At 44.5% G+C, this 25,765-nt stretch overlaps 4 protein-coding genes across 11 annotated transcripts; 1 reads left to right on the forward strand and 3 right to left on the reverse strand.

Moving 5' to 3' along the window:
- The first annotated feature begins 623 nt into the window (after positions 1-623).
- Positions 624-2,320, forward strand: LOC111256852. The gene is made up of 2 exons (XM_022825591.1): positions 624-1,231; positions 1,613-2,320. The coding sequence occupies exons 1-2, from the start codon at positions 642-644 to the stop codon at positions 1,740-1,742; spliced, it is 720 nt and encodes a 239-aa protein (XP_022681326.1). The 5' UTR covers positions 624-641; the 3' UTR covers positions 1,743-2,320.
- A 1,685-nt stretch (positions 2,321-4,005) lies between these two features.
- On the reverse strand, positions 4,006-14,293 carry LOC101786417 (kinesin-like protein KIN-14I). Its single transcript, XM_004960151.3, has 23 exons — positions 13,661-14,293; positions 13,145-13,217; positions 12,473-12,604; positions 12,078-12,307; positions 11,660-11,987; positions 10,841-10,940; positions 10,494-10,675; positions 10,256-10,371; positions 10,040-10,142; positions 9,764-9,916; positions 9,540-9,686; positions 9,247-9,447; positions 8,320-8,484; positions 8,153-8,257; positions 7,915-8,055; positions 7,615-7,809; positions 7,409-7,535; positions 7,124-7,326; positions 6,829-7,011; positions 6,484-6,579; positions 5,867-6,064; positions 4,872-5,143; positions 4,006-4,601 (listed from the first exon to the last, which is right to left on the reverse strand). The coding sequence occupies exons 1-23, from the start codon at positions 13,828-13,830 to the stop codon at positions 4,409-4,411; spliced, it is 3,813 nt and encodes a 1,270-aa protein (XP_004960208.1). The 5' UTR covers positions 13,831-14,293; the 3' UTR covers positions 4,006-4,408.
- A 4,003-nt stretch (positions 14,294-18,296) lies between these two features.
- On the reverse strand, positions 18,297-21,478 carry LOC101756868 (N-acylphosphatidylethanolamine synthase). 2 transcript variants are annotated; one of them, XM_004963347.2, is made up of 5 exons: positions 21,194-21,474; positions 20,270-20,397; positions 19,284-19,369; positions 19,026-19,163; positions 18,297-18,895 (listed from the first exon to the last, which is right to left on the reverse strand). In XM_004963347.2, the coding sequence occupies exons 1-5, from the start codon at positions 21,442-21,444 to the stop codon at positions 18,608-18,610; spliced, it is 891 nt and encodes a 296-aa protein (XP_004963404.1). In that variant the 5' UTR covers positions 21,445-21,474; the 3' UTR covers positions 18,297-18,607. The 2 variants fall into 2 exon arrangements, 1 of the variants encoding a protein (XP_004963404.1); XR_002676719.1 differs by having other exon boundaries at positions 18,872-18,895; positions 19,026-19,144; positions 21,194-21,478.
- An 811-nt stretch (positions 21,479-22,289) lies between these two features.
- On the reverse strand, positions 22,290-25,548 carry LOC101786811. 7 transcript variants are annotated; one of them, XM_022824863.1, is made up of 6 exons: positions 25,357-25,548; positions 25,197-25,292; positions 24,437-24,622; positions 24,145-24,189; positions 22,864-22,925; positions 22,290-22,527 (listed from the first exon to the last, which is right to left on the reverse strand). In XM_022824863.1, the coding sequence occupies exons 3-6, from the start codon at positions 24,573-24,575 to the stop codon at positions 22,447-22,449; spliced, it is 327 nt and encodes a 108-aa protein (XP_022680598.1). In that variant the 5' UTR covers positions 24,576-24,622; positions 25,197-25,292; positions 25,357-25,548; the 3' UTR covers positions 22,290-22,446. The 7 variants fall into 7 exon arrangements, 2 of the variants coding, with proteins under 2 accessions (XP_022680598.1, XP_022680599.1); XM_022824864.1 differs by having other exon boundaries at positions 22,290-22,575; XR_001163550.2 differs by having other exon boundaries at positions 23,019-24,622; positions 25,357-25,546.
- Between the last annotated feature and the right edge of the window lie 217 nt (positions 25,549-25,765).

A 25,765-nucleotide genomic window follows, 5' to 3' on the forward strand; every position in this document is an offset into this window, starting at 1 on the left:
TGTTCACACGGTGGTGGTGGTGATTCGCGGATCGAAACAGCTCTGAATACCAAATGTCACGCCCCTAGTTGCTTGATCCAATCCAACAGATACACAGAGGGCAAAACAAGTTCTAGAATGTTCTGGAAGGTTCTAGATACATGGGAGGAGGAAGAAGGGGAAGGGAATAGAAATCTAGCCGCAGCTCGCCGTCGTTCGCCGTCTGGTCAATCGACACCCTGTCCCTTCCGCTTGTCTCTGTATTTGTATTGTGTTGTTTCTCCAGTGGCTTCCTTCATGGGCCTGGACAAGTCCAGTGTTGCAGCCCACTTATTTGTCCAACCATTAGCCGGCCCAGTCTATATCCATAGAGGTTCCTGACACCGCCTTTGAATCGAATCCTTCCGATCTGAACGCGAACGGAAACTTCTTTCTTCCTTCCCCACCACGAATTCAAAAACCGTGCGGGATAAGGAACCGCGCCCAGCCGAACCGACCTCCTCCGCCTCCGATCCTCCCCGCGGCCACTATAAAAACGCCCTCCGCTTCCACAACCAGTCCACACCACAACCCCAGCGGTGCCGGAGCTCCAAGGAACGCGACACGTCCACGCGCCGCGTTCTCGACGACAGGAGAGGCAGCAACTTCCTCGCGCGCCCGCGATGGCAGCCACGGCCTCGGGCGACGTCGCCGCCGCCGTGACGACCGACTCCCTCGACCTCAACTTCAACATCGACGACTTCGACGTCCGAGACCTCGATTTTTTCGACTTCGGCGACCTTGCCGCCGATGAGTTCTGCGACGCTTACTCCGCCTTTGTTGCCAACGCAGATGCCAAGCGCGTCAGCGGCGGCGGCGGTGGCACGGGCACTGGCGGTGGGTGGCTCGCGGGGCTGTCCCTGTCCGGCGGCGACGGCGGCGACGGCGGCGATGGGAGCCCGGAGGGGTCGCCGGACTCCGTCGTGACGGATGACGGCCCCCTGGTGGGAGAGGAGGCAATGTCGGCGGTCGTGGCCGAGCTGGAGCGGTACCTGATGGAGGACGGCGACGTCGAGGAGGTGTTCTGCGCCGACGGTGACCGGGTGTTGGAACACATCTGCGTCGACGACTTCTTCGGTGATATGCTGGGCAGCGACTTCAATGGCATCGTCACGGCGGTGTCCGGTGCTCTCCACAACGGCGGGGAGGATAATGATGACGGCGACGTTCTTGCTGCGCTAGAGCACGAACCGGCCTCGAGGAAGCGCGCAAGGTACGAGTGAGTTTAATAACTTCCACGAATACTTTGCATGTGCATGCAGTTTATCACACTGGTTTCACATCATTATTCATGTAGTTTTAAATCTTGCCGATGATGCTAGAAATGCATGAATGAATGCCACAAATGCTGTAAATATAGCTCGCACTTAGTTTTAGAAAGATCTGATCGATCAATGGAAAATTGATGAAAAGGTTGTAGAAATTAATCTGTTAGCAACCTTTCTTCATATGGTAGAAATGTTGTTTTCAGCTTATTACTGTTCCATTTAGACTCCTGCTTGAATTCAACTGTGTGCTTATATGCATTATGATCGGTCATTGTTGCTGGATATCGAACGATTTTGAATATATTTGCTGCTCATGTTAACCTTAGGCACAAGATCAGGGGCACAACCATGACGCCATGGTGGGGAGAGCCTGAGGTGACGAGGAGGCATCTCGCTCGGTTCCAAGTGCCGGCGCCTTGGCCACCAGCTGCGGCTGTCCTCCTGTGTTGCATGTAGCCTGATGGCTCATCACTTGATCTTGTGGAGCGCTCTGATGGGGTTGAAAGGTTCGGAATCAATAATTGGGCCGTATTCATATATCCCCAGTTCAACGGGCACCAGCCTGGACGCGATGCACCAGCATTTCGGCTTGCGTTGAAGTACGACAAGCCGGGGGCAGGCTGGGTCGGTCAGGTAGGACAGTGTGTTCAAGCAAAATTTCAGAAATCCTTTTTACTTCGTAGATAATAGCAACACAAACAATGGATCTCCTTGAGCCCCCACCATTCTTGTGGAGAAAGAAGGAAGATGAAGAATAGAGCTTCGGCACATATCTAAGAATCCATCTGGGGATTCAGGTTCCCTTTGGTGTGCAGTGAAGTGTTTGACGCATAGGCAGAGCAGATCACCTGGAGCTGTTTGTGGAGGCGCATCAAGCTGGGCACGCGGTGCTTCGTTGCTTTGTATTTTACTGCACGAAAAAGGGGCATCCTACTAATGCAAATAGGGTTTTCACAAAGTTACGTGATGGCGTGTAGTGAGATCGGGCCTGGGCGCGGTGGTCGTTTACCGACGACGCGCCTTTTGGAACAAGGAGAAGCGTTTTTCAAATAAGCTGCATAAATATATTTTTTTGAAACGTAAAATGGCAGGAGCACTGCCATATCAATGCCATATCATATAAGAAGGAGAGAAGTACACTATCTTACAAGATTTAGATTACATGATAACAAATTAAACGCTCAAACTCATGACACATAGCTGCATAAATATGAAGAAAGTGCTTCGGTGGTGGAGATCGACCAGGAGTGTCTCAACGGCGACTAGTCCTCCATGCGCGTCGTCGTCGAGCGTCTCCAGGTGCAGCACCTCCCCGACGACCTCTGGGTTGCCAATCCCGGCGGCCTCGGCACCACTATCCGGATCGAGGTGCTGCGGGTCTGGCGGCGGGACGAGCAGCTCAACGCCCAGGGGCAGCTGCGCCCCTTCTTCCCTCGGCCTCCGGGACCTGGGCCGCATGGGGGACCTGGGCCGCATGGTGGCCCTGCTCCGGCGCCGGGTGGGTTGGCTCCGCCTCCTCCTGGGCCGGTGGGTGGAGGTGGCCTGCCAGCTCCTTTTGGTGGGCTGGGCCGTTTCCCCGAGTATGACACCTACTACTACGGATACGTCAACAGCTACCCCTTACCCCACCTGCCTCCGTTCCCCATCGTTATCCACTCCACGCCAACAGCACCCGCCGCCGCCGCCACCACCCGCCCAATCCTGCGCTCCTTCCCCCTGCTCCTCACCTGGCGCCCTGCTGTACCGCCGCCCGCCTTGCCCCCTCCGCCGCCGCCAAGCTCGCCCGCATTCTACCTCCCTCCCCCTCCGCCATCCCCGCCCAGCGCTACTCCACCTCCCCCGCCAGCCGTGGACGCACTCTGCTGGCCGACCCACCCAAGCGCGCCAGCGCCCGTCTGGCGGCTAAGGAGCCGGACCTGTTCGTGGACGCTACCAGCCGCGCGGTGCAGCGCAAGGCCCTCAGGGATGGGCTGATGGGATGCTCGCGGTGCACGCCGCCGACCAAATTCTATCTAAGACATGACAAACTGTTCAACAAGACACAAGTTTAAGCAATTTCATGATCTGCACAAAGGAGGGAGGGTTCTTAATTAGACAGGAGACTCCTAACGTATTCAGGAAAATTACAGAAAATGTCAGTTCAAAAAAATTCTGAGTGCATGCAAATTATTCGGGAAGTCATTTTCCTTGTGGGGGCAAAACAGGACTTAAATTTCAGGAAATCATTTTTTGGTGCCCATTTCTGAAACTCTAGTTGACAGCAATAGCATCTGTGCTGTCAGCATTGCTGTAAAATCTGAATCAATTTGATGTACAGGTCGATTTTTTCACTTTTCGGAAGGCACATATTTCCCTTTTAAAGGATCATAAAAAGCTAATCCCATTTTCTAATCTAAACATAAGAGAATTGAAAAGGAACTGTCGGCATTGTTGTGAAATTGAACAATCGGAAAGGAACGTAGGATTGTTTTGAAAAGCACGAACTGACTTTGAGAGCTTTCGTGCAATTGAGAATTCTCATCTTCTGCGTTGCTTGGACGAGCAACGTAATTTCTTATGAATTTTCAGGTCAACTTCAAGTTGGTTGTATTAATAACGCTGTTCGACTATGACAAATCTTTCGGGACAACGGAGATCCAACGAGGGCTAAAATGTATGCTCATGCAAAGGCCTCAGAACAGGGTTGCATTTGCATATGATCAATAACAACCATGGCCTGGAAACAATTTGCGTCCATCTCATCATCAGACGACACAGTGACATCCAAGGCTGCCCCGTCTGGCAGTCCAACAGAATGTAAGCAAGAATTTGGTCAGAGAACGCTCACGTGATGCTTCAAATATCTGCTACACGGCTAACACGTGTGATCCAGCTGTTAGGGCGCATCAAGCCTAAAAAAAAAAGTTAGCCCTAACAACTTTCCCTTCTATCAATGTGTGCTACATTCCTCTTTGTACAAACGGGCATCGCTGCCATAATATAATATGTAACTACTATACAGTTAGTGTACAACACCGTCAGATGATATCGGAACGTTCTGTTGGAGCGATCGCAGAACTCGTCGCTGTCGCAAATTCTTACCAGCAGTGCAATGAGGAGCATTCAGTGGTGGTACCTCACTGTCAGCCGGGAAGGCGATTATCTGCTTTCTCTTTCGAGGCCCTCTCTTCCTGTATTTCTTCCAGTTCATCTTCATCACTTCGCTTGCCTGCTTGCTCCTTCCAATAGGCAACCAGCTTCTTCAGCCTCATGATTTCTTTTGGGGCAACATGCTTGCTTGTATCATTAATAATGCAACGAACCCGTGAAGCATACCTACAAGAGTTTCAAAAGGTATGTGAATAGCCCACAACGAATGCACCATACCACACGAATGACCTATACTGAAACAAACTTCCAAATATTGATGATCCAAATCAGTGGAAACGAAATTAACCTAGCCATCATACCCGTCTGATAGGAGCAACTGAAATGATCTTACTTATTGGAAAAGCTAATATCAAAAATAAATTGGCAGCGATTGTGAAAAACAACAAACCGGAACAGCAGCGAAACATAAACTCAATGAGCAATGGAAGTACATACATGAGTGAGTTGTAAGTCTCCTCCAAGTTAGACTCTGCTGGTGAAACATTCACAAACATCAAGGTCTTCGCATTGCCTCCAAGAGAATCACTCATAAGCATCGTTAACTTATGGTTCCGGTAAGGTATATGTTGTCCATCGGAAGATAAAGCACCAATAACATCAGCCAATGCAGAAAGAGATTTATTGATACTTTGTGCTTCTTTCAGTTGTTTTCCTGCTGAACCAGATTTTTTCACCCTCTCAGAACCAGCAAGGTCCACAAAACTTAGCTGCTCAAACAGGGGAACACCGTCAATGCTTCACTTTAATATGAAACAAACTCTGAAATTAATTACAGCAGACCAAGGACTGTTTAGAATGCAATAGTTTCACAGGAAACTGTTTAGTGAGAAATCCCAACTTTCCAAAGAGGGCATAGGCAACTTGTTAGTCTTTCTTTTCTTTTTCTGTTTTTTTGTACATACAAGATATTCTCTGCAGCTTGTCTATTTGAACCAATCATATCAACCAAGAGAAACGAGAGCAAGAACTTCACATTAGTATACTATGTTGCTCTATAGTTAGTATTAAATCACACAAAGCCAATTAGACCTCTAAAAAATGCACTAGAGGCTGCATAGTGCAAAGCATAAAAGAAATAATGCAAACCCGAAACAATATGAGTAACTAGACTACCAGGGAGGAGATACTATCATACTACAGAAAGTACACAATTTTTTAATCTTATGGAGCAGTTGGAATATGATTAGTTTTTCAGCTTTGTTTTCCAAGTAATGTTTGCCAAGGACCTCCACCAAGACACAGCCACACAGGTGTATTATTTTTCTACAGAAGCGAAAAGTTCAGTGCTGTGCAGGAAGTGGCCAAGCCACTAATAAAGGGAGATAATCAGAAGTTCCTATCTTTTAAATTTTATTAATTATTGTAGATCGAAGTGTTGTCACTAGACTCAAACAAATTGGAGTTAAGTTCCCAGCTTCATGCTGCCATACCTTGCCTCTTGCATATGATTGAGTTTGGAGATTCGTACTTTCAATAATGATTGAAAGAATTAAATGAGACCTTGAGCTCTCATCATTCATGTTTGTTCCAGCAGTGTGCCTTCTCTCAGAACCTCTTGAAATTATTGCCCTCAGTTCTTCAATACTTGAAATGCTCACAACTGTCGCATTTTCAACAGTAACAACACCCTAAAACAGATAAGTATGGAATAATTAGCTCTAATAAAATAGATAGGGTTGTACATGGAGAAAAAAACACCTCTGAATTCCCAAAGGAAAACTGCACAGATTAAGGTGATGATTGGTCTATTACAGTTACTACTATCAGATTATAGCTATATCAGAATTTGAACAGAATTGTTATGTAGAGGTGCAGAAACAAACTGGTACTAAGTTATTTAGTGTCCAATAATGAGAATGTCCCTGCAACTACAAAAGTAAATAAGTAGGAAGCATTAATATCTGAAGACAATGTTTCTGAAAACCACAAAAAAGGTCGATGAGAAAAATGGAAATCAAATATGCAAATGAAGTAGGGTAGTAGTGATCATGACACAGTGCAATTAAGAACAGTGAATTGAATGCATACAGGAAAGTAAATCTTATACCTTAGAATCTTTCTTTATCTCTAATTTTTGCTGCTTTGCATTTTTGGGCAACAATAGGTCCACAAGATTATCTTGATAAAGCTCCACCATATACGCCTGCACATTGTATGAAACACAAATTAAAGGATAATACAGAAGGCATACTTGGGGTCTAAAGAACATATTAAACCATATGAAATAGTTTCATTCAAATCCCTTTTTCTTCCCAAACCATGTAAAAAAGCAAGAAAGATGTACTGGTCAACAGTACAAATCATGAAATCAATAAAGCGATGATTAGCCAAAAATGAACAAACCATACGACTAGTATTCACAATAAGCATGACAAACACATACTCCTCTTACCTTCAAAGAAAATGAGTATTTATTGCCATCTCGCTTTATCACCCTAAAAAGCTCAGATGTAGCCCTTGGAGTAAGACCAGGATTGTTATCTGAACCATAAATTGTGAAAGTCTTTCCAGAACCAGTTTGGCCATAAGCAAATATACAAACATTATATCCGTCAACAGCTGATTGCACCAGATACTGCATCACATAAATTCAATAGAACATATGAGACCCAAAGTGAATAATCTCGGAAATAAAGTTTTATGTTACTGATAGTTTCAACACAAACAAAACATTAAAAATACTTCACCTTTGTGTCCTCAAAGACTTCTTCTTGAGTAGTGTTCGCATCAAAAACACGATCATATATATGTTGCTTCGACTTGTCATCTTTCCATGGATGTGCAATTGTAAATTCATCAGGACTGCAAACTATATTTTTCTCCTCTAAAGAAAGTTCCTTGTCATTTAGAGGGCGCAGGCGACAAAAAACTCTTATTTTTCCTTTCATATCTGTCGAGTTGCAACACAAGTCATGAACTCATGGTCAATTCATTGCAAAATGCCTAAGTCCAAACATTTAATTCTGGTTTACCTTCAATTGTATTATAGTAGCGCTTTCGCAGAACTTGTTCTTGCTTATAAAGATTTTCAAGTTCCACCAATTGTGCTCCTTGCCTTTTAAGAATCTCAGCAGTTTGTTGGTTCTTTCTGTCAACATCCTGAAATGGTGTAAAATGGAAGAGTATATAATTATCTGAAAGACCTAAAAATCAAATCCAGCTAATGTACACATCATACCGCTTTGAACTCTCTTAACTCATCAAGTTCTTTCAGACTATTTTGCAAGTTATCCACCTCAGAATTTCTTACGGCAAGATTTGATTCAGCCATGTTTAAGGATCGTGTTGCAACTTCCAATTTCTGCTCCAATTCAGCAATCTGAGATTTCAGTTTACGGCATTCCTCTGCATAAACCTTTTCCATTGTGCTTTTCTGCATAGTGATGTTAACCATATTTCAGAAGTATGAAATTAAACTTTTTGCCGTGAAATCAGAAGAGAAACAAGATAAGTAACATAATTAAACAAGGGAAATAACCTCTTCACTCTTCATTCTTTCAAGCCTTTGAACCTTCTGGTCAAGAAGATTTTTTTCTGACATTAACTTCTTTGAGACTTCTTTTGATGCATCAAGCTCTTTCTGGCATGATTTTAACTCCTCCTTAAGCTTTGTAAGCATCTTTTTTAGAAATAAAAGATTTAAAATCATCATAAGTTTGTAACAACTTTGCAAAAAATAAGTGTGACCAAAGAAATTGTAACCAAATCACAGATACCTCAATGTCACTGTTCACACTGCCTACAGTTGTCAAAGTATCTCTCTCACGGCTCTGGCCACTTGTTAATCTGGTCTCAAGTCTACCTTTTTCCATCAGGGCAGCCTAATAAAATCGAAGGTCAGATGGTTCAAACGATTTTAACTAAACCAACAATCTGTCCATACCTGCAAAGCATTCTCTTTCTCATCACATAGAGATTTTATCTTATCCAGTTCACTTTTTACTTCTTTCAAACTATGTCGTTCAGATTGCAAGGTATCTCTTAGACCTTCCAACTCTTCCTGCATCTCCGTTTCTTGTTTTGTCTTTAACTGTAGGTCTTCTCGCAACTAAACATAATGTAAAGACAATTAGTTCCTCAGCAATGTAAGAAGGTAAATAACAATTTGTACAGGTATCTAATATCCACTTTTATAAATTAGGCAACGTCATTGTCTTCAGCTATGTGTAAGACAAGAATTTGGTCCAAAAGATATACCTACAATAACTGGAATGTTTGGCCTTTATTAGAAGAAAGTTAGACCATTGCAGCAATAGCATGACTACAGTGTAAACTTGAAACTGCTAATACATTTGGGCACTCCACAAACACCTAACTAAAAGGTATTTGATACTACAACAAGATGTTCATGAATTATGAAATTTAGACATCTTCACCAATATTTATTGATTATTACCTGTACCTAAGCTAAATATTGTCTTCTAGAAACTTTGACCACTACCTTCAAGAAATTTATAGCAAGAAAGCAGAATAACAAAATGTATCTGTACATTCTTCAGTATGCATGGATTCTGTGTTTTAACTGCTAATAAGTCATTTTGTGATTCTGAGCAAAAACACCAAGCGATCTGGAATTTTTCATCATTACAGAGATACATTTGCAAAGGCCAGGGGAGGAATAATCAAATAACTTTAGTAACATGCAATCCATTTGCAAAGAAACAGTTGAGAAATTTCAAGTTAACAAATAGCAACGAATGTACTAATAGATCTAAGATTTACCCAATGTCAGTATATAGGTTTTTCTCACAAATTATGAACCGCAAATACCTTGAGTTACCAGTACTGTTTGTGGTCAAAAGGTACTTACCCGATCTACTTTCTTCTGAGATTCCTCGACTGTTTTTGTCAGTTCTTGGACTCGTTTCTCATACATTTCAGTATTTGGTGGCTTATATGATTGGTTACCATCATTTTGACTTGTCACACTAGTAGCAGAGCGTGCTTTTGAATATCTACGGAGCATGACGTCATTTATATGTGTTTGAAGTGCTACACATATTTCCTCCCCCTATAAAAGACATGGTTATGTTCACAGCTATAGAAGATATGACAGGATAGCATGTCGTATGCATGTACTATTGCCCCGAAGCTTTAGAATACCTGCTTCGTTTCAAACTGAAAGATATGAAGAACACCAGCAACTCGCATTTTAAAGAAAACAGCTGTATTGCTGCTACCAAATTGCATGATGTCTCTTAGCTCTGCAGAATGTAGATATTCCTTGGGAACCGGGCGGAAAAAGTGAACCTGCATTCATGCAGAAATTCAAGGTCAGTTTTACGCAGAAAGAATATGCAGTTTCAGTGACATGGTTCGGATCAGACCCCTCGTTTGTTGATTCCCAAAATGATTTTTCCAGGTAGCAATCCTATTGGATCATCAATCTTCCGAACACTGAAGAAAACTGAGTTCCCATATGGAAGATTCCTTAAGATTCTGAGAAATTGTTGCCGTGCATCGTCCTTTGACAAGTGTTCCTGGAATGAAACCACAGAGCACTCGGGTAAGCTAGAGTTAACAGGAGGCTTTACCAGTGTTGGCACAAATTCCAAATATATGGGTACACTACTAAATGTAATGTTCAATAGCTAGATAAATACCATTAACTGATAGCGTGAAATGATGTCAAGCTCCCAGTCTCGCTTTGCTCTAGTAATCGCAACTTGTCTAGGAAGAAATCTCTCTAAAAGTGATATCCATTCACTGGCAAAAACAAGAAATTGAATGGAGGGAGACAAATTATACTCGTTACCAGCAGAAACACTACATCAGAAAAGTGACATGAGAGATTAGGTAGGACCTTAAGAAATACTTACACGCAGGACTCAGGATTGTCAATGAATCCAATCTCAACCAATATTTGCAGAGCAGAGAGTTGTGCAGCATCATCCCTGCCGACTGGATAGTTTCCCAAAATGTAATCATGTTGCAACTGCAGAACGATGCTATTTGTTAGAGCTTCTGGAAACAAAATTACTTGCATAACAATAAGTCAATAACATACGAACTATGGCAGTTTGTCAATTAGCCATTAGAAGACTATGAAACCAGTACCTGGACATATGATAGCTGAATGAACATTGGATCAGTCACAGCCTCATCTGACTCACGGAAGAGGCGTTTTTTAAATACAAGTTTGCAATGCAGAATTTCTCCTTTGTTTCGATCCTTGGCTGACTTGAATTCAGATAGCAAGTCACCGATATATTTGTTATCATCTAAGCCAATGTATTCCTCTGCATACAAAGATAAAGAAATGCATGTGTTACATGAAAAACTTCTACAAAATCATGCATTTCCTTTGATATACCATTGTGATATATCCAAACTGCATGCATTAAGTTATAGAACACAGAACAGAAAAGAAAATTTACATATGACTTGGTAGTGAAACGATATACCATTGCCAACTTCTGAAGACTTTGATCCATTAACAACCTTTCGACATTCAAATAGGCTGAAACTAGAATACACTGAAAGTTTGATAATGCCAGCGAGTTCCTGTCATTAAATCGTTTTTTGTTTACTTAGAACATAACATTTCAAATGATATTGTAACTATGAAAATCCGCAAGAAGTTGCAGCAACAGGTTTTATGCTGGAACTGTTTAAGGAAAGTACAACAGCATTAATATCATCATATAATACTGAACAATAATGTGGCTGAATGTATTCGTCTGGCCAATCAAAAAAACATAAGACCTAGAGAAATGAAAGTAAAACTAGCACTTCAGTGAACCACCGGTACCCATTAACCACCATGTGTCATCCATGTCGCATCAAGCACCAGGTTACAACATCCTTGCAAGGTTGAGTTGAAGCCAAGAATATGCCTACTCTAAGGTTCGTTGTGACTACCTTGAATGAAGAAAACAGTCAAAAGCTGAGTACTTAGTACTTACCTAACCTACATGTAGCCTGATAGTAAATGGAGGTCAGGCAATAAATCCTAACTCTTAGCAACTTCAGACTATGCTATTGTAGCCTCAATCAGCTGCATGAAATGCACTATTTTGTGTATTTCTCCAACCTAATATGCCTTTACTCTATTGGCTGGGCAAACTTTTGCTAATTGCATCCTAATTGAGAGCACATTATTTGGAAACAAATCACATAAGCCACTTATACATGGAATCACTGAACTACAAAAAAAAAAGACTTTTGACAGTATTTGGCATATATCAACTCTAAAACCAACAGTTCAGAAAAGATACAGTTACCTCAACAGCATCAGCAACGGTCGTTGCCATGTCGTAAGTGATTTCCTCAAAAGTTTCATCCAAGAAAAATACAATTGTTGTAAGCTTCCGGCTTGTTAAAAGAGCTTCTATTTCCTCCCGTGCAGGAATTGTAACCCTAGGACCTGCCTTTACTGATCTTTTTAATGCATTTAGTGTGTTCAGTGCTAGAACTCGAACATCAGAATCAGTTGTAGCTCCATGGGCAATATAGTGAACATACTCAGACAAGTATGCCCCAATATCTTTGCTTGGTGGCATGGATGATGCACACAGATACATAAGCTCCCAAGCTCTTATTGACCAACCCCTGTAGGTACAAATGTACAATAAAATATATGATTCCCATAATAAGTGTGAGAGCCACAGATGTTTGTCATCCATGAGAAGACCAACTTACCTATCAGGATTGTTACGTGTTTGTTTTGAAATCTGTGCAAAGAGTTCATCTCGAAGTTCAGAACGCTTCAACGTATGCTTATAGAGCTTCGCAACAAGTTCTATTCTCTCCTCCAAACTTATTATTGCTGGTGAATCAATGCCCATGTACTTTAGTATGACCTGGAACAACTTGATTGAGCGGCTTACAAGGTCGCTGCTTATCTTTAGTAATGAAGTTGGAATAGGATCCTGCAGAAGAAACATCAAAGCACTAAATTAGTATATAACAGATGATATGTTGTCATTTGATGACGACCTTAAAGTTTAGCATGGAATTTTTTAATGAAAGACAAACAAGTTGAACCAAGTGCAACAGTATAACTTCAGAGATGGAACGAGATTTGACAGCCTCACCTTTTGGAAGCACAACATATCTTCCAAAGTGAACTTCTCACGAGCTTGTGGCCCAACAGACTTTTTAGAAAAAAATCCACGTTTCCCAGCTGAATGAATCTGCTTTTGCATTGCTTTGAGAAAGCCCTCCACCTGTCATTTTTCAGCACTGTTATCAGAGTGGGAATCTGAGCATTTCTTACTATATGAAATTCGATAACAGTATTTTTATTAAATCCTGTAATAATGGACATTTTGATGGGCCTCCGGGATGATTTGGATAACTGTTGGCATTGCCCTATTGAATTTCCTTGTATCTAATGCTAGTGATAAGGATAACTGTTGGTACTGCCCAATTGAATTGTAAGAATATATATGGTTTAGAGTTGGAAACCAGCATTTTTACCATATTTTTTTCATGTAGAAGAGAATGTAAACTTAAACTTGAATGCCGAGCTAATTGTCCTTACTTTCAATTGACCTCTTAACTTGTAAAGACAAAATTCGAATTATTATAGAGAGAATATATTTGACCTATTGAGCTTCTGTTTATTTCAGTCTATTTGAATTGTGACATAATGATGAGTAGTTCACCCAATCTCGCTTCTGTTTCCAAATAGACAACTGGGGATATTCTATTTTTACAAAGATTTAACACATTGGTGAGGATGTTGGAATGAAGTAGTCACGTACCTGGAATCTATCAATTAATGGAATTGCTCCAGCAAGCTCTGGAGGTATGGACATTGACAAAGTTGATGGTGTACTGCAAAACAGTGGCCCCAATGATTAAATATGGATTACACTCGATGTGAGCAAATAAACAGAGACTGCATTTGCGAGTGTAACAAAGAAGAAAGCAAGGTACTAGTGCCTTGGCTTCAAAACAAGCACAAAAATTGGTACCTAACGCATTAAACAAGTAGGGTGGTAGGCCATGGATTACGAGCACAGCACAGGTAGCCAATTATAGCGACATTGACGCGAAATAACAGTTAAATAAATCTCAGCCACAAGACATCGACCCAACTTTTCCTCTACTTTCCACTAGGCAGGGAACACTCTTTTGGTAATCATCATACGTTACTAGAAAATTCAAAACCTCAGACAAACGAACCGGTAGTAACTAACTAAAATCACACATAGGCATTAGGCAACAACACGGAATCAACTCGCCAGCCCGGGACGGCGAAGGAAGGTGGAACTCACGGCGGCGCGAAGCTGTAGCCGTCGCTGTCGTATCCGTCGGCGGCGGCGCCGTTGGCGGTGGAGGCCGCCGAGCTGTGCAGCGGCGTGGCGGCCGCCGCAGCAGCAGCGCCGTTGCTGACGCTGCCCGAGGCGCCGTTGTGTTGCGCGGGCCCCACCCCGCCGGCCGCCATCTATTCTCCCTGTACCTCTCCTCCCCACCCTCCCTCAGGAACCAGCGCCCTTGAAACCTCCTCCGGCCCCGAGAGCCTCGAGTCCTCGTCCCCGCCCACCAGGTCACCGAGCTCCAATCGCCATCACGGCAAGCAAGCCCTGGAGACCAATCCCGGGAACGCGGCCTCAGATCGACCGACCCCTGGAGCAAAAAAACCAAGGAGAAGCGCCGCCTCCGAGTCCAAGCTCCTTAGCTGCAGCCCGGCGATTGGGTGGGCAAATGGAAGCGAATCCCGGCAATGCGGGCTGTATAAGTAAGCGGACAAGCGCGCGGTCGGTGGGGTCGGACCGGGTCGGCGCCTCGTCCGGCCGCGGCCGGCAGGACGAGATCCGAAGGCGAGGAGGGTTGGGGAGGACGAGGTGTGGACTAGGAGGGCGACGACGGGAGGGGGGAGAGGAGGGGACGAGGAGGAGAGGGGCTCACGAGGGGGGAGGGGGGGAAGCGGGTTAAAGAAATCACGCGCCGCGGTGCGCTGTTTTGCCGCAGCGAGCGAGGGAATTTACTCGTGCTCTCATGATTTTTTGGGAGGGCCGAGGAGGGCGTGCGCTCGAATTTTGAATTTAATTTCGGAATGGGAAATGGAATGAGAGCGGGTAGGGTGGGCTGCGCGGCGGGGTCAGCACGGCAGGCAGGGCCGCAGGGGGGTGGTGAGGTGTCGGGTTGGAGTCTTGGAGGGATAGTGGGGTGACCTCGCCTCGCCTGACCGTGGGTGCGGCCGTGCGGTACGAGGCTGCGTCCCGGAGAGGCGGAGACGAAAGCCTGCCGCTCTACGGCTGCCATGACCCAACGGGGGCTGAACAGTTGAGCTGAAAAGGAGCACTGAGTGACCTACAGCCAAGTCTTGACTCTTGAGGAAAAAATATCGATCCATCCATTTCGTAATTTTGGCGATCCCAATCCCAAATCCAACGATCCTTTTACTAACGTAATGAGTTGTCTCGATCCTGCCCAACCAGAAATTTGCAGAGAAGAATTGACTGGCGCATGCTCTGTGAACGAGCCTTTTGGCAGACCGTCGTCGCCTTGGCCGCTAATGCAAGGCAGCCGCGTTATAATACTGCAACTATCCACGATAACCTCTACCACTAACTTCACCCGCATCACGTGTGTTTTCTTCTGCCACCGAATGCTCTCTGAGTCTATGGCTATGCTTGCTCCTGTGCCTCTCCTCTCCTTGGACGGTGGCTGCTTAAGCACCCGATAGATCGCCCAAGTCTGTCAGAGAACCACCTCGTAGCAGTACAATACAAGCAAAGGGTAGCTAGTACTACTACTCCTAGTACGTATAGCAGTAGTAAAAAGAAAAAGAAAACGACACGTCAAGGCACATATACCATCATGGAGCTGGAGGTACGGTGCATCGTCAGGCTCCTTTTGCTGTTGGCCGCTGCATACACGTTGATGCATACTACGTACGAGGTAGCCACGCACTGCCGCGTTGCTACGCTCACGAGTCATCAGCCAGGTCCAGAGGCACGAGAGGTACGGTGCCACCAACCGTTGGCGTCACGGTCCCGGTCACAGCTAAGCTAGCGTTCCAGATTCCAAAGGAACAGAGCGTGCCAAGTTTCAATTTTGTTCTGTGCTGCACTGTACCGGGAGACGCCCGGTCCCCCTGGTCCTGACGCCTCTGCTTAGCTTGTTTCAGAATCGGAAGGAATGGTTCGTTCTTCGGCAACCACGGAAGCAGCCATGTCAATGCCAAAGCCGGCCTCTTGGGTGGTTCCAAAATTTTTTTTCCAAAAGGATTTATTTTTGGGCACACGGAGTTGTATCACCATCAGTCTCATCATGCATCATAGTTGATCCCAAATCAAACGGTAAAAAATTAAACATCCTGAAATTACTAGGCAATGTGGTGGATGAAGCCATGTGCTTGTATCGCCTCGTGTACCCTTGGGACAGTTAAGAACGTAGCGTGGCCTGCGTCACGGTCGTTCGTGGACGCTAGCTTTTGTCGTTCGCACACGAGTATCCCAGAGATTTTTAGAGAGATTGAAGCGAGATCTAGCGGCAACGATGACGCAGGCTTGGCTCAGTCGTCTGCGGATCGGATCATCCCTAGCTTTTTGTTTATTTTTGTTCGCTTGTTCCGGTGCTTTTGGACTCTTTGGCGTACCACCACCACCAGCACACCACGTGAAAAGGCCAAAGCCAAGGCGAGAAGACCGATGCGCTGCGCTCGATGGGCTGATGGAGAGCGAGCGAAAACTATCAGGTAACAGGGACGTGTTGATGATGATGATGATGATGATGATCAAGCGTGACAGTGCCATTCCGGGATTGGTTCTTCCTGGTCAGCGTCACCATGGCAAGTACAGCTTGTGCTTGCATGTCATGGTGGATAGCAAGTCAAGGAAGCTCGGGAGTTCACTTCAAGACTCGGCAATAACTTGTGCTACCTAGCAAGCTGAATTGTACTAGTCATTCAGAGTTTCAGACAGACAGACAGCTAGCGAGGACACGCCAACCGCTAACCAGCAAATGCTGCCCTTGCAACAATCCGATCTCAGGGGTGTATCCTGAAACTTCTGTGTCCCATCAAATATTTGGAGGCTAATTAGAAGGATTAAATATAAGTTAATTATAAAACTAATTATACAGATGGAGGCTAAACGGCGAGATGAATCTATTAAGCCTAATTAATTCATCATTAGCAAATGGTTACTGTAACAGCACATTGTCAAATCATGAACTAATTAGGTTTAATAGATTCGTCTCGCCGTTTAGCCTCCATTTGTGCAATGGATTTTGTAAATAGTCTATATTTAATACTTCTAATTAGTATCTAACATTCGATATAACAGGGGTTAAAGTTTAGCCTAGGAACCAAACATCCCCTTAAACTTTTTTTTTCACGCGTACGTCATCACTGTAAAAAAAGTCAGTGCAGTGCAATTAACTAACTAGTAGTAGTAACTAGTGCGAAAGACGTTACTAATAAGTAGTAGGTTGGTGTAGTAGGAGCGCGGGCCTATGAGTTGGATCGAAAAGGATCGGAGGCCCCAAATGGAAGGGAGAGGGCGTGACGGCCGTGCACCATCCCCGCACCGCCGAAAACGACGTGCCCGCGCGCGTGCCGTGCCGGCCGACGCGCGTTCGATCAATGGCGACCCCGCGCTGCGCCCGACAGCGACGCGTACATACATGCTCTGAATTCCACTGCCCACCACAAACCACACCCCGTGAGGCCGTGACATTCTCCGGCCCTGAACCCTGCCCAGCCACGGATCGTTGGCAACTTGGACCCAGCCGATTACACGTCCAGACGCCAGATGGTTGGGTTAGCTTGGCTTGGAATTAAGCCTGATGGGCAGCCTAGCCGACAGGGAGGCGATTAAGCTCGCGTTGACAGTGCACCTAACCGTTGGGGGCCTACACCACACATGCAGCTCGAATGGACTACCACTTTGCACTACTGTTCCAAGTATGTTCTCTGCATTCATTCCCCTTCGCTGGGACAGCAGGTGCTGCGACTTGTGAGTTGCGAACTGATGATGATGATGGGTTGTTTGGTTGGGCAGAGCGTGGCTGGACGGCCGCCTGCGACTGCGACCCCGTGTCTCCTGACCGTCTCCGACGCTAAGCGAGACGTGACACGTCCGCTCTCAGTTGGGATCGGGGAAGAATTGAAAATGTTCAATCCACTCTTCATCTTCCCCTAATCATGGCAGAACCTCACGCGGCGTGTCGGAGAGGCCGAGGGAGAGGGAGGGACAAGGCCAACGGCGTTGGTGGACGCCACGTCTTTTTTGGGGGATGGATGCGTGGCTCGGCACGACTGGGATGAACGAATACAGTAGGCTCGGCCCAGCTAGGCAGGCGACGACAGCAAAAACCTGTCACTTGCGTATGGCGCCGGCGTGCATGCAGGCGTAGTAGGACAGCTGCAGGAGCTGGCAGCCAGGCGCAGGCGAAACAGTTTCGCCCTGGCCTGCCGCGCGCATGGCTCAACCGTTTGCTGCGCGTTGGGTCGCTTTCCGTAGAATAGTGGGAGCGAGCAACACAGGACACAGCACGCGAGCATTTACTGGATCATGTGATTCTCCACGTTCATCCTCCGACTTGCAAGCTCAAACAAGACGAAACAAAATCATGCTTATTCCGTAGTGTTGTGCCAAATTTGCCTAGGCTGACATCACTCCCTTTTTTTAAAAAGAAAAGGTTGCATTTCTTGCTCTTTTGAGAGAGGAAGAGGCATTTCTGGCATGCGAGAGGTTACAAACAATTGTCGTTGGGTCCGTCGGGGCCCAAATCTATTTCTTATGGGCCTCAAGAGAATCTAAAGATCGACACAACTGTGGGCTGGCCCCATCTTGACAACCCTATTCCACCAGTTCCAGGTGCAGATACAGCTGGATGGGATAACGCAACCCTGTTGCTTCCTTGATAACAGTAGACACGGACAGGTAAAAAGAGGATCTATGCAATTGAAAAGTAGAAGTCTTTATTCATGCCGCAATAAAATTGGCACTTGAACAGTCGTTTGTAAATAATGAAGAAATCTTTCAAAACTACTGCCCCCCAAAAGACAACACATGTGCAAGTCAACTCTAATTCTATCCCAATCGCTTTCGTTCATAATTCTGGCAGGTGTGACGACCATTCGCCCATTGCCCCATTGGTGTAACAAATAGAAATATATGAACCTTGTTAATGAACCCTAGCCAAAGGTAGTCGCAAAAAAACCAACAGAAACCTTCCATGGCCTGATAGATGAAGAACAAAAAATAAAATCAATGCTGACTCTGGTTCAAAAGTCTTTTCCGCAATCCCTCCATCGCAGACTGGATCTTATCTGACATCTTCTGGTAAAGCCATCTCTGCGCGGCCTCGTCTAGCCCATCTGGTGTAATGGTTGGCCACCCCTTCCTTTCAGAGGATGAATCATGGGGTACCATTGATGCTGCCTGCTTCAGGCTTGCCATGTCAAACTCTATTGGCTCTCCAACGATGATATCTATCTTCTTGCCGCAGAGTGGCACTGGTGGTCGCCGTCCAAAGAACAATGTCTCTGGCATGACCTGGAAGTAAATGACAGCATGCTAAGATTATATTCAGATTTCAGAAAGACAGCATTTAATGATGTCCTTAATGAAACACAGCTAGGAGATGCAACTATATGCTAAAAGGATGACATATCGGTTACATTACCTTTTCAAAACCAGAGTGAACAATTGGTAAAACTATTGGAGTTATAGGCGCTCGGACAATAAGACTGGCAGTTCCCCACTTCAATCTTCTAATTGGCTGATCATCTTGCGCTATTTTTCCTTCAGGGAATGAATGCAACTGTTTGAATATGTCATGACAAATTTTGGAATTAAATAAAGGCAAGAGTCCATAAGTAGGGATATGGCGGCTGTTGATGACAGATAAATAGGTACGTTATTGTAAAAAAACTGTCCATACCCAGCCTCCATTGATAAGCACCTCAAGAGCTTCATTCATGTGTTCTTGATAGATTCCACCCCCTCGTGTGATAGGTACGCATTTCCCTGTGCATAAAATTATTTGCCACATTAGAAGTGAACTACAGGACAAACCGGAGAATATGAAGGACTGAGCATTTAGATGGCAGTTGAACAAGAGAATAGAGGCACTAGATTTATACATTGTTTCATGAACTAGTACTACAGCGCATAGCTTAGCAAGCATCAGCTAGTCTTCGTTGACACAAGATACTGCAAGCGAGGGGTTGAAGATGATCATTGATGCATCATGGCAAATGCAGTGTCCAGAAGGTCAAACAAGTGTCAGGGTTATATAATGCTTGAAAGTGTTGCTATTTTTTAATAAAATCTCCAACACTCACTAGTCTTGGCGATAATGAATTGAGTGCCATGAAATATGAACTAAAAGTCAGCACAGTGACTGAATTTCTAAAGAGTTGCCAGCAGTTGAATTGGGATTGGATTTGGATTTTACAATTACGGAACAGACAACTGCTCATTGGATTATATAGGACTGCACTAGATGTTTAGGTAGTGTATGGTTGAATTGGGCCCTAGCCAGGCTTACTAGATGCAGCTTTCACTGTCTTGCATGCCTCACTGGATATGCCTTAAAATGACTCTGATAAGGAAACATCCCATAGACATATGAGCTGTTACCTGAGTAGCCAAGCTAGAGCATGTTATGCCATCTTATTTCCTGAGAAGTCACAGAGTTCACTATGTCTAAAAAGTTCAACTTTCACCCACAGAATCTGCAACTATGTAAAAAACTTCTACTTTCGCCCACAAAACCATAAATAGTAGACATTCCTATACTGTTCATAATTTCTACACACCCCAAACTGCAATCCATCACAATTTAGCAAGTGGAGTACCACTGGAATTTGCATAACCAATACAAGAATGCAAAAGGAAATAACAAACAAGAGCATTAAGGCTCACCAAGTCGAAACACGTAAGACATGACTACATTCCTGAAGCAAATATCTTCTGCTGTCAGCACCCACCTTCCAAGCTTTGCATCCGAAGTTGGAAAACCCTTGAATCCCCACATAAGCGGGTCATCTACCCTGATACAAGTGTAAAATAAGCTCAGCATTACTGAAATTCCAACGATGGATATTATACACAGCAAACTGTACACGGTCAGCAAACTGACAACAATCACGAGCACTGGTACAGAACATGTGTACAATATGACAACATGATGACGCACCCTGTGAATATGGTTGTTTTTGTCCTTTCGTACAGATTATGGCAAAAAAGAACATATTGTAATTTCCTTCAATATATGCCACTAATGTACAATGGTTGTCATGGTGGTGCTTTAGTAATAAGGAATAATGCAGCAAGCGATTCTTTAAGAAGAAGATATCAAAGATCACAGCAAGATAGATGTAATGGCAAGCTTCCCCCATGCCTAGACCGCATCTAACCTAAAATTTGGAAGTAAAACCTCAGCACTGCTACATGTAAGAACCGGGGCTCCACGAAGGCACGAAATAGATGAACAATGACATCAATGGATACTAATGCTCAGTAGATTTACATGTGCGTGGAAAAAGAACACTACTCCGAGATCCACTTTAGTCTAAAACCCCAATCAACACCGGCTTCAGACGTTCCACTAGCCCACTGATATGTGATACCAATGCCGACAGAAATATCATCAGTAAAGGATCCTAACTCCAAATTAAACTCGCCCAGGATTTACAATCAGGCGCCGAAACCACGACAGATCAAGCATACGAAGCGAGACAACGCACATCTGATCTCAGCCACTGTACCTAGCCTGAATCGACAAGCATCAAGGGTAATACATGGCCGTGGGAAGGGAGACGAGTGAGGACGGCAGGGCGTACGCACGTGGACATGTGGTTGCTGACGGTGAGGAGCGGCGTCCCGGGGGGCCGCGCCGAGACGAGGGGGAGCAGCGCGTCGGCGTTGTGGACGGTGGTGGTGTTGAGCAGCGAGGCGTAGGCCTTGGCGAACGCGCCCACGGCGGCGAACACCGCGGCGCGCGGGAAGCCGCCCAGGTGCCCGGCGCGGCCCGCCCACCGCAGCGTCCGCGCGGCGGCGGCGGCCGCCGCCGGCCCCGCGTCCGCGGACGCCTCCATTTTTTTTTCCTCTTCCAACCCCCTTTGCTGGCTTGCTGCCCGTGTGGGCTCGGCTACTCATTCGTCTCTGTTCCTCTGGCGATGTAGGGACACGGTAGGTTTCGGTGGGTCCGGACTGGCCGTCAACTTGTGGGCTTGTGGCCGCTTGCTGATTCCGCGTTTTTTTTTGTTTTTACAGATAGCTTTTCTTTCCTTTCGGGATAAATTTATTTTACTCTTCCCGGATAAAAATCTGGATCATAATTTACAAATTATAAATGCACTGCTATTACCGTGGATGAGAGCTCTGTAAACCTATTGGCCATTGTACACGTTACTGCTATTAACATGATCTTGTTTTGCTTCTTTTTTTTTCTGAAAAGCTGTGTTTTGCTTCTTTCAAACGGTTATACGCGCTGCTTGGCAAGCGCCTCCTCCAGGCAATTCTGGTCGTCAAGCGCTCGAAGCGTCGGATGGCTTGGGCAAGCGGCGAGCCATGGTGGCCATGAAACGGAGTAGCCGTCAACAAAGCGGCTTGCCAAGACGATGTATTGTACTTGGCCTCAGCAAGGTCAGGATCACCGCAGCGGTTTCGTGCCACCGCGCAGGCCTTGGTTTCGTGGTTCATCACGAAAAGCAGTGACTCCCTCAACGGCAGCGCACACGTGGCGGCGAGTTGGCTAGGGATGGGCAAGAGGGCGGGTCAAGATCGGGTGAAGCTTTCGCGGACCCATCCCTGAAACCCGAGAATAAAACCTGCCCCGAAGTCGCCCATCTCGGGTGAAATTGTCCACCCGTTCCCGACACCCGTGGATGCTCAAAACCCGATGGGCCTCCGAAACCCGAGCAACAGTGACATCAATACGTCATAGAACACAGTTCACCATGCATGCTTGTTACAGTTTGCTACTCTAAATAAAAATGAGCGGTCACTGTTCACAATAAAGTGGTTCCTTCAAATAAAAATGAACAGTCACAGTTCACATGAGCTCACATATCACAGTCACTCACAGTCACAGTTACTCACAGTTCACATGAGCTCCTGATCCAAATAGAAATGAGCTTCTGGAGAATGAGGCGATAAGCTTTTGGAGTCTTGATGACCTGATTTGTTATAGTTCATTAATCAACAACAGTTGATTCAGGTTCATCCTGAATTAGTAAAAATAGGAAATAAGTAATCAGGTTCTACCCTCAGGAGTGTTTATGGATGTGTCACTTTAACTTTAGAGTAAAATAGAGCATGCACTACCTCCAGTGCTACTACAACAGTATAACAGCATACTAAAATAGATGAACATGAGGTGTGCACATACAATATTCTCCCATATGTTGTACATATAAGTTGTTTATCCCATTATGTTAGATAATGCAGAAAGAACTGAGATAGAGAGGAGATGAGTGACCAAATTAAATTGTTCAAGAATGAAAAATAATTACCATATCCTCATCTTCCTCGTCAGGACAAGTCATCAATGCAGCAACAAAAGTGGACTGAGATCCTATAATAACAAATAAAGAATTCACAAATTAGTGCTTTAACTTATAAGAAACGAAGCAAATATTGAACTGTTGTTAGACATTAGATCACTCACCTAACATGTCGGCACGCGACCAAGCTTGCATACACATAAGTGCTTCTACCATTGATGGTGCAAGCCTACTACGATGTGGACTAATAATTCTATCACTAGTACTAAAGACCAACTTAGATGCCACTGTTGTCACAGGAATTGCAAGGATATCACGTGCAATCTTTCTTAAAATAGGATATTTTAGCCCTCCAACTTTTCACCATTGTATGACATCCAACTCTTGTGTCCTAGGCAGCACCTCCTCCTCCAAGTACAAATCCAACTCTGTGCGCACATAAGTGGTGCATACATGTGGCTTTTTTGACATGTAATCATCAAAAACCTCCATCCAATCTTCAACTACTGAGTCAACAGGAACACTAGTTTGCCTAGTTTGAGCACCATCAGTTGTGGCAACACTCTCCATGGAATCTTGGTATTCCAAAACCAAATTGTACAGCAAATCTTTCACTTTATGGACAGCATCCGTAGCTATACTTTCAGACTCATGAATCTTTATGAAAAAAACATTCAATAGGTGTAGTTTATACCTAGGATCTAGGACAGCAACAACAGCTATCAAACCATGCACATCTAACCAATATTTGTTAAATTTGTCCTTTTATTTTAGTAGACATTTCTTCTACCTTGGGGAAAGAACTCATTTGCCACTTCCTAATAGCAATATAATTTTTGGTGATTTTGGGAAAGAAAAGGTTTGCCGTGACATAGCTAGTGCCTGACAGTAGCTCAGTTATATCATAGAACATCTTTAATCTATCACAAAGATCTTTAGCAAACTGCCAATCTTCTTGTATTGGTACACATGGAGCATGAGCAGCAAGGCGTTCAAAAACATCTTGGTACAACAATGCAGTGCTAAGTATTATATAAGTGGAGTTCCATCTAATTTTACAATCAAGTGCTATTCTTTTTTAATATTTATCTTTCATTTGTATTGCCATTTTCTCAAAATTTTCATGTCTTTTAGGAGTGGCAGACCAAAATGCAACACTTTCACGCACAATATCAATTCCTTTCTCCATGATACTCATTCCCTCTTTCACTATTAGATTTAGAATATGTGCAGCACAACGCATATGTACTAATTTACCCTTCAACATACAAGAGGAAAGTGGCAACTTGCCTTTCATAGCAGTCGTACCCTTCTTGAGATCATCATTGATGGTGCCTGTCATATTCTTCATGAGATTATCATTGGTGTTGCAGTTGTCAAGATAGGCACATCTCAAAGTGCCCGTGCAAGTGATTTGTACCATTTCTAGTTTCTCCTCATAACATTTTCTTACACCAGATGCATTTTGCCTTCCAATTCCCATTTAATCTAATCCTATCAAACTCTTTCCAAACTTCAGATTTTAGCTTTCTCTGACTACCAACCGCAACATCATCTTCTATCTTTATCACATCTTCTGTACCTGGAGTAGTAGAATCGGATGGGGCTGTAGGTGAATCAGATGCAAGTGCCAACACACGTGCACGCAAGAGGACGAGAAGCAACAGTCGCTTGCACTTGAGATCCAGATCCACCACCCTGTGGTGATGTAGCAGCAGCATGGGATCCACTGGTGGCAGGAGTTGACATTGCTTACCTGCAACAAAGTCTGAAAAAATGTAAAGATTCAGATAGAAGACAAGCAGTACTGGATAATCTGATGCCGTGCAAACAGAAACATACAATTTAAGTACCGACCAATTGAAAAGCTTAACTGTTACAACTGGATCATGAATAATGTGATGTGAATGGAATGAGCAAATAGAAACATACAATTTAAGCTTAACTTGTATTGCTGTAGTGTTTCTTTCAGAAACACGTATCTCTGTTTTGCTCATGAATGGAATGTGAATGGAATGATGTAAACAGAAACAGAAATAATGTAGCTTAACTTTATTTAAACAGAAACGTGAATGGAATGAGCAAACAGAAACAATTTAAGCTTAACAGAAGCAGAAACATGCATTTTTGTACATCATTGTTTTGAATACATTCAGAAACACGTATCTCTACAGAAATGAGGAACCCTTAGGCACATTATTCTCTATTGGAGATGTAACTATAATAAATTTTAGTGAATACATTCTACAAGGAATCCTGAAGAACCAGTAAAGGTTGGAGAGATATCTTCAGTATGGTTTTTGCTCGGAGAACATGATGAATGACCTCTGAACCTTAGTTACCTTACTGCTGTAGTTAATAAGGCCACACGATCTGCACAGGTCCTCTAGCTCTCCTTCGGTGAAGTAGTTGTCGCTGGTGTTAACTGGTCCAACAATCTGAAACAGATCAATTATATAAGCTCAGTGAAGCAAAGGAGGAGCAAAAAAGATGGCCACTTACCTGTCTCAGTGTCTCGTGGGCGAGGGTGGCCGGCGGCGCTCGTGGGCGACTGGCGAACTGGGCGAGGGGCGCGAGCGGCTGACGCCCAACGGCGGAGGCGGACTGGGCGAGGGGGCGATGGGGATTTGGGGTTGGGGGTGCAGGTGTGCGGTGCACTAGCCGGGAGAGGGGAGACGGGGAGAGTGGGAGATGCACTGGAACGGAGACTCGAGTTATATACCTAGTTGTTGTTGTTACGTTGGGCTATTTTTGGATCGAATTGGGGGTGTTTGGATAGCAGGTGCTAAATTTTAGCACCCGTCACATCGGATGTTTGGACTATTAAACATAGTCTAATTACAAAACTAATTGCACAACCCCTAGGCTAAATGTAGACCGCCGTCAACATTTCTATTGCCACATTGACAGC

Source organism: Setaria italica, chromosome III (assembly GCF_000263155.2).
Source record: "Setaria italica strain Yugu1 chromosome III, Setaria_italica_v2.0, whole genome shotgun sequence".
Taxonomy (NCBI): Eukaryota; Viridiplantae; Streptophyta; class Magnoliopsida; order Poales; family Poaceae; genus Setaria; species Setaria italica.

Excerpts from the sequence above, each read along its gene's own strand:
- LOC111256852 (XM_022825591.1), top strand. The coding sequence starts at position 642 with ATGGCAGCCACGGCCTCGGGCGACGTCGCCGCCGCCGTGACGACCGAC. Across the intron at positions 1,232-1,612 it reads GCCTCGAGGAAGCGCGCAAG|GCACAAGATCAGGGGCACAA; the intron begins GTACGAGTGAGT and ends TGTTAACCTTAG.
- LOC101786417 (XM_004960151.3), bottom strand. The coding sequence starts at position 13,830 with ATGGCGGCCGGCGGGGTGGGGCCCGCGCAACACAACGGCGCCTCGGGC. Across the intron at positions 13,218-13,660 it reads GGCTACAGCTTCGCGCCGCC|TACACCATCAACTTTGTCAA; the intron begins GTGAGTTCCACC and ends ACTGTTTTGCAG. Across the intron at positions 9,917-10,039 it reads TTTCACGCTATCAGTTAATG|GAACACTTGTCAAAGGACGA; the intron begins GTATTTATCTAG and ends GTTTCATTCCAG.
- LOC101756868 (XM_004963347.2), bottom strand. The coding sequence starts at position 21,444 with ATGGAGGCGTCCGCGGACGCGGGGCCGGCGGCGGCCGCCGCCGCCGCG. Across the intron at positions 19,370-20,269 it reads GTCTTACGTGTTTCGACTTG|GGAAATGCGTACCTATCACA; the intron begins GTGAGCCTTAAT and ends TTTTATGCACAG. Across the intron at positions 19,164-19,283 it reads TGCTTATCAATGGAGGCTGG|TTGCATTCATTCCCTGAAGG; the intron begins GTATGGACAGTT and ends ATATTCAAACAG.
- LOC101786811 (XM_022824863.1), bottom strand. The coding sequence starts at position 24,575 with ATGCTGCTGCTACATCACCACAGGGTGGTGGATCTGGATCTCAAGTGC. Across the intron at positions 24,190-24,436 it reads ATCCGATTCTACTACTCCAG|GCACCATCAATGATGATCTC; the intron begins GTACAGAAGATG and ends AGAATATGACAG. Across the intron at positions 22,926-24,144 it reads GGGTACGACTGCTATGAAAG|GATCTCAGTCCACTTTTGTT; the intron begins GCAAGTTGCCAC and ends TTGTTATTATAG.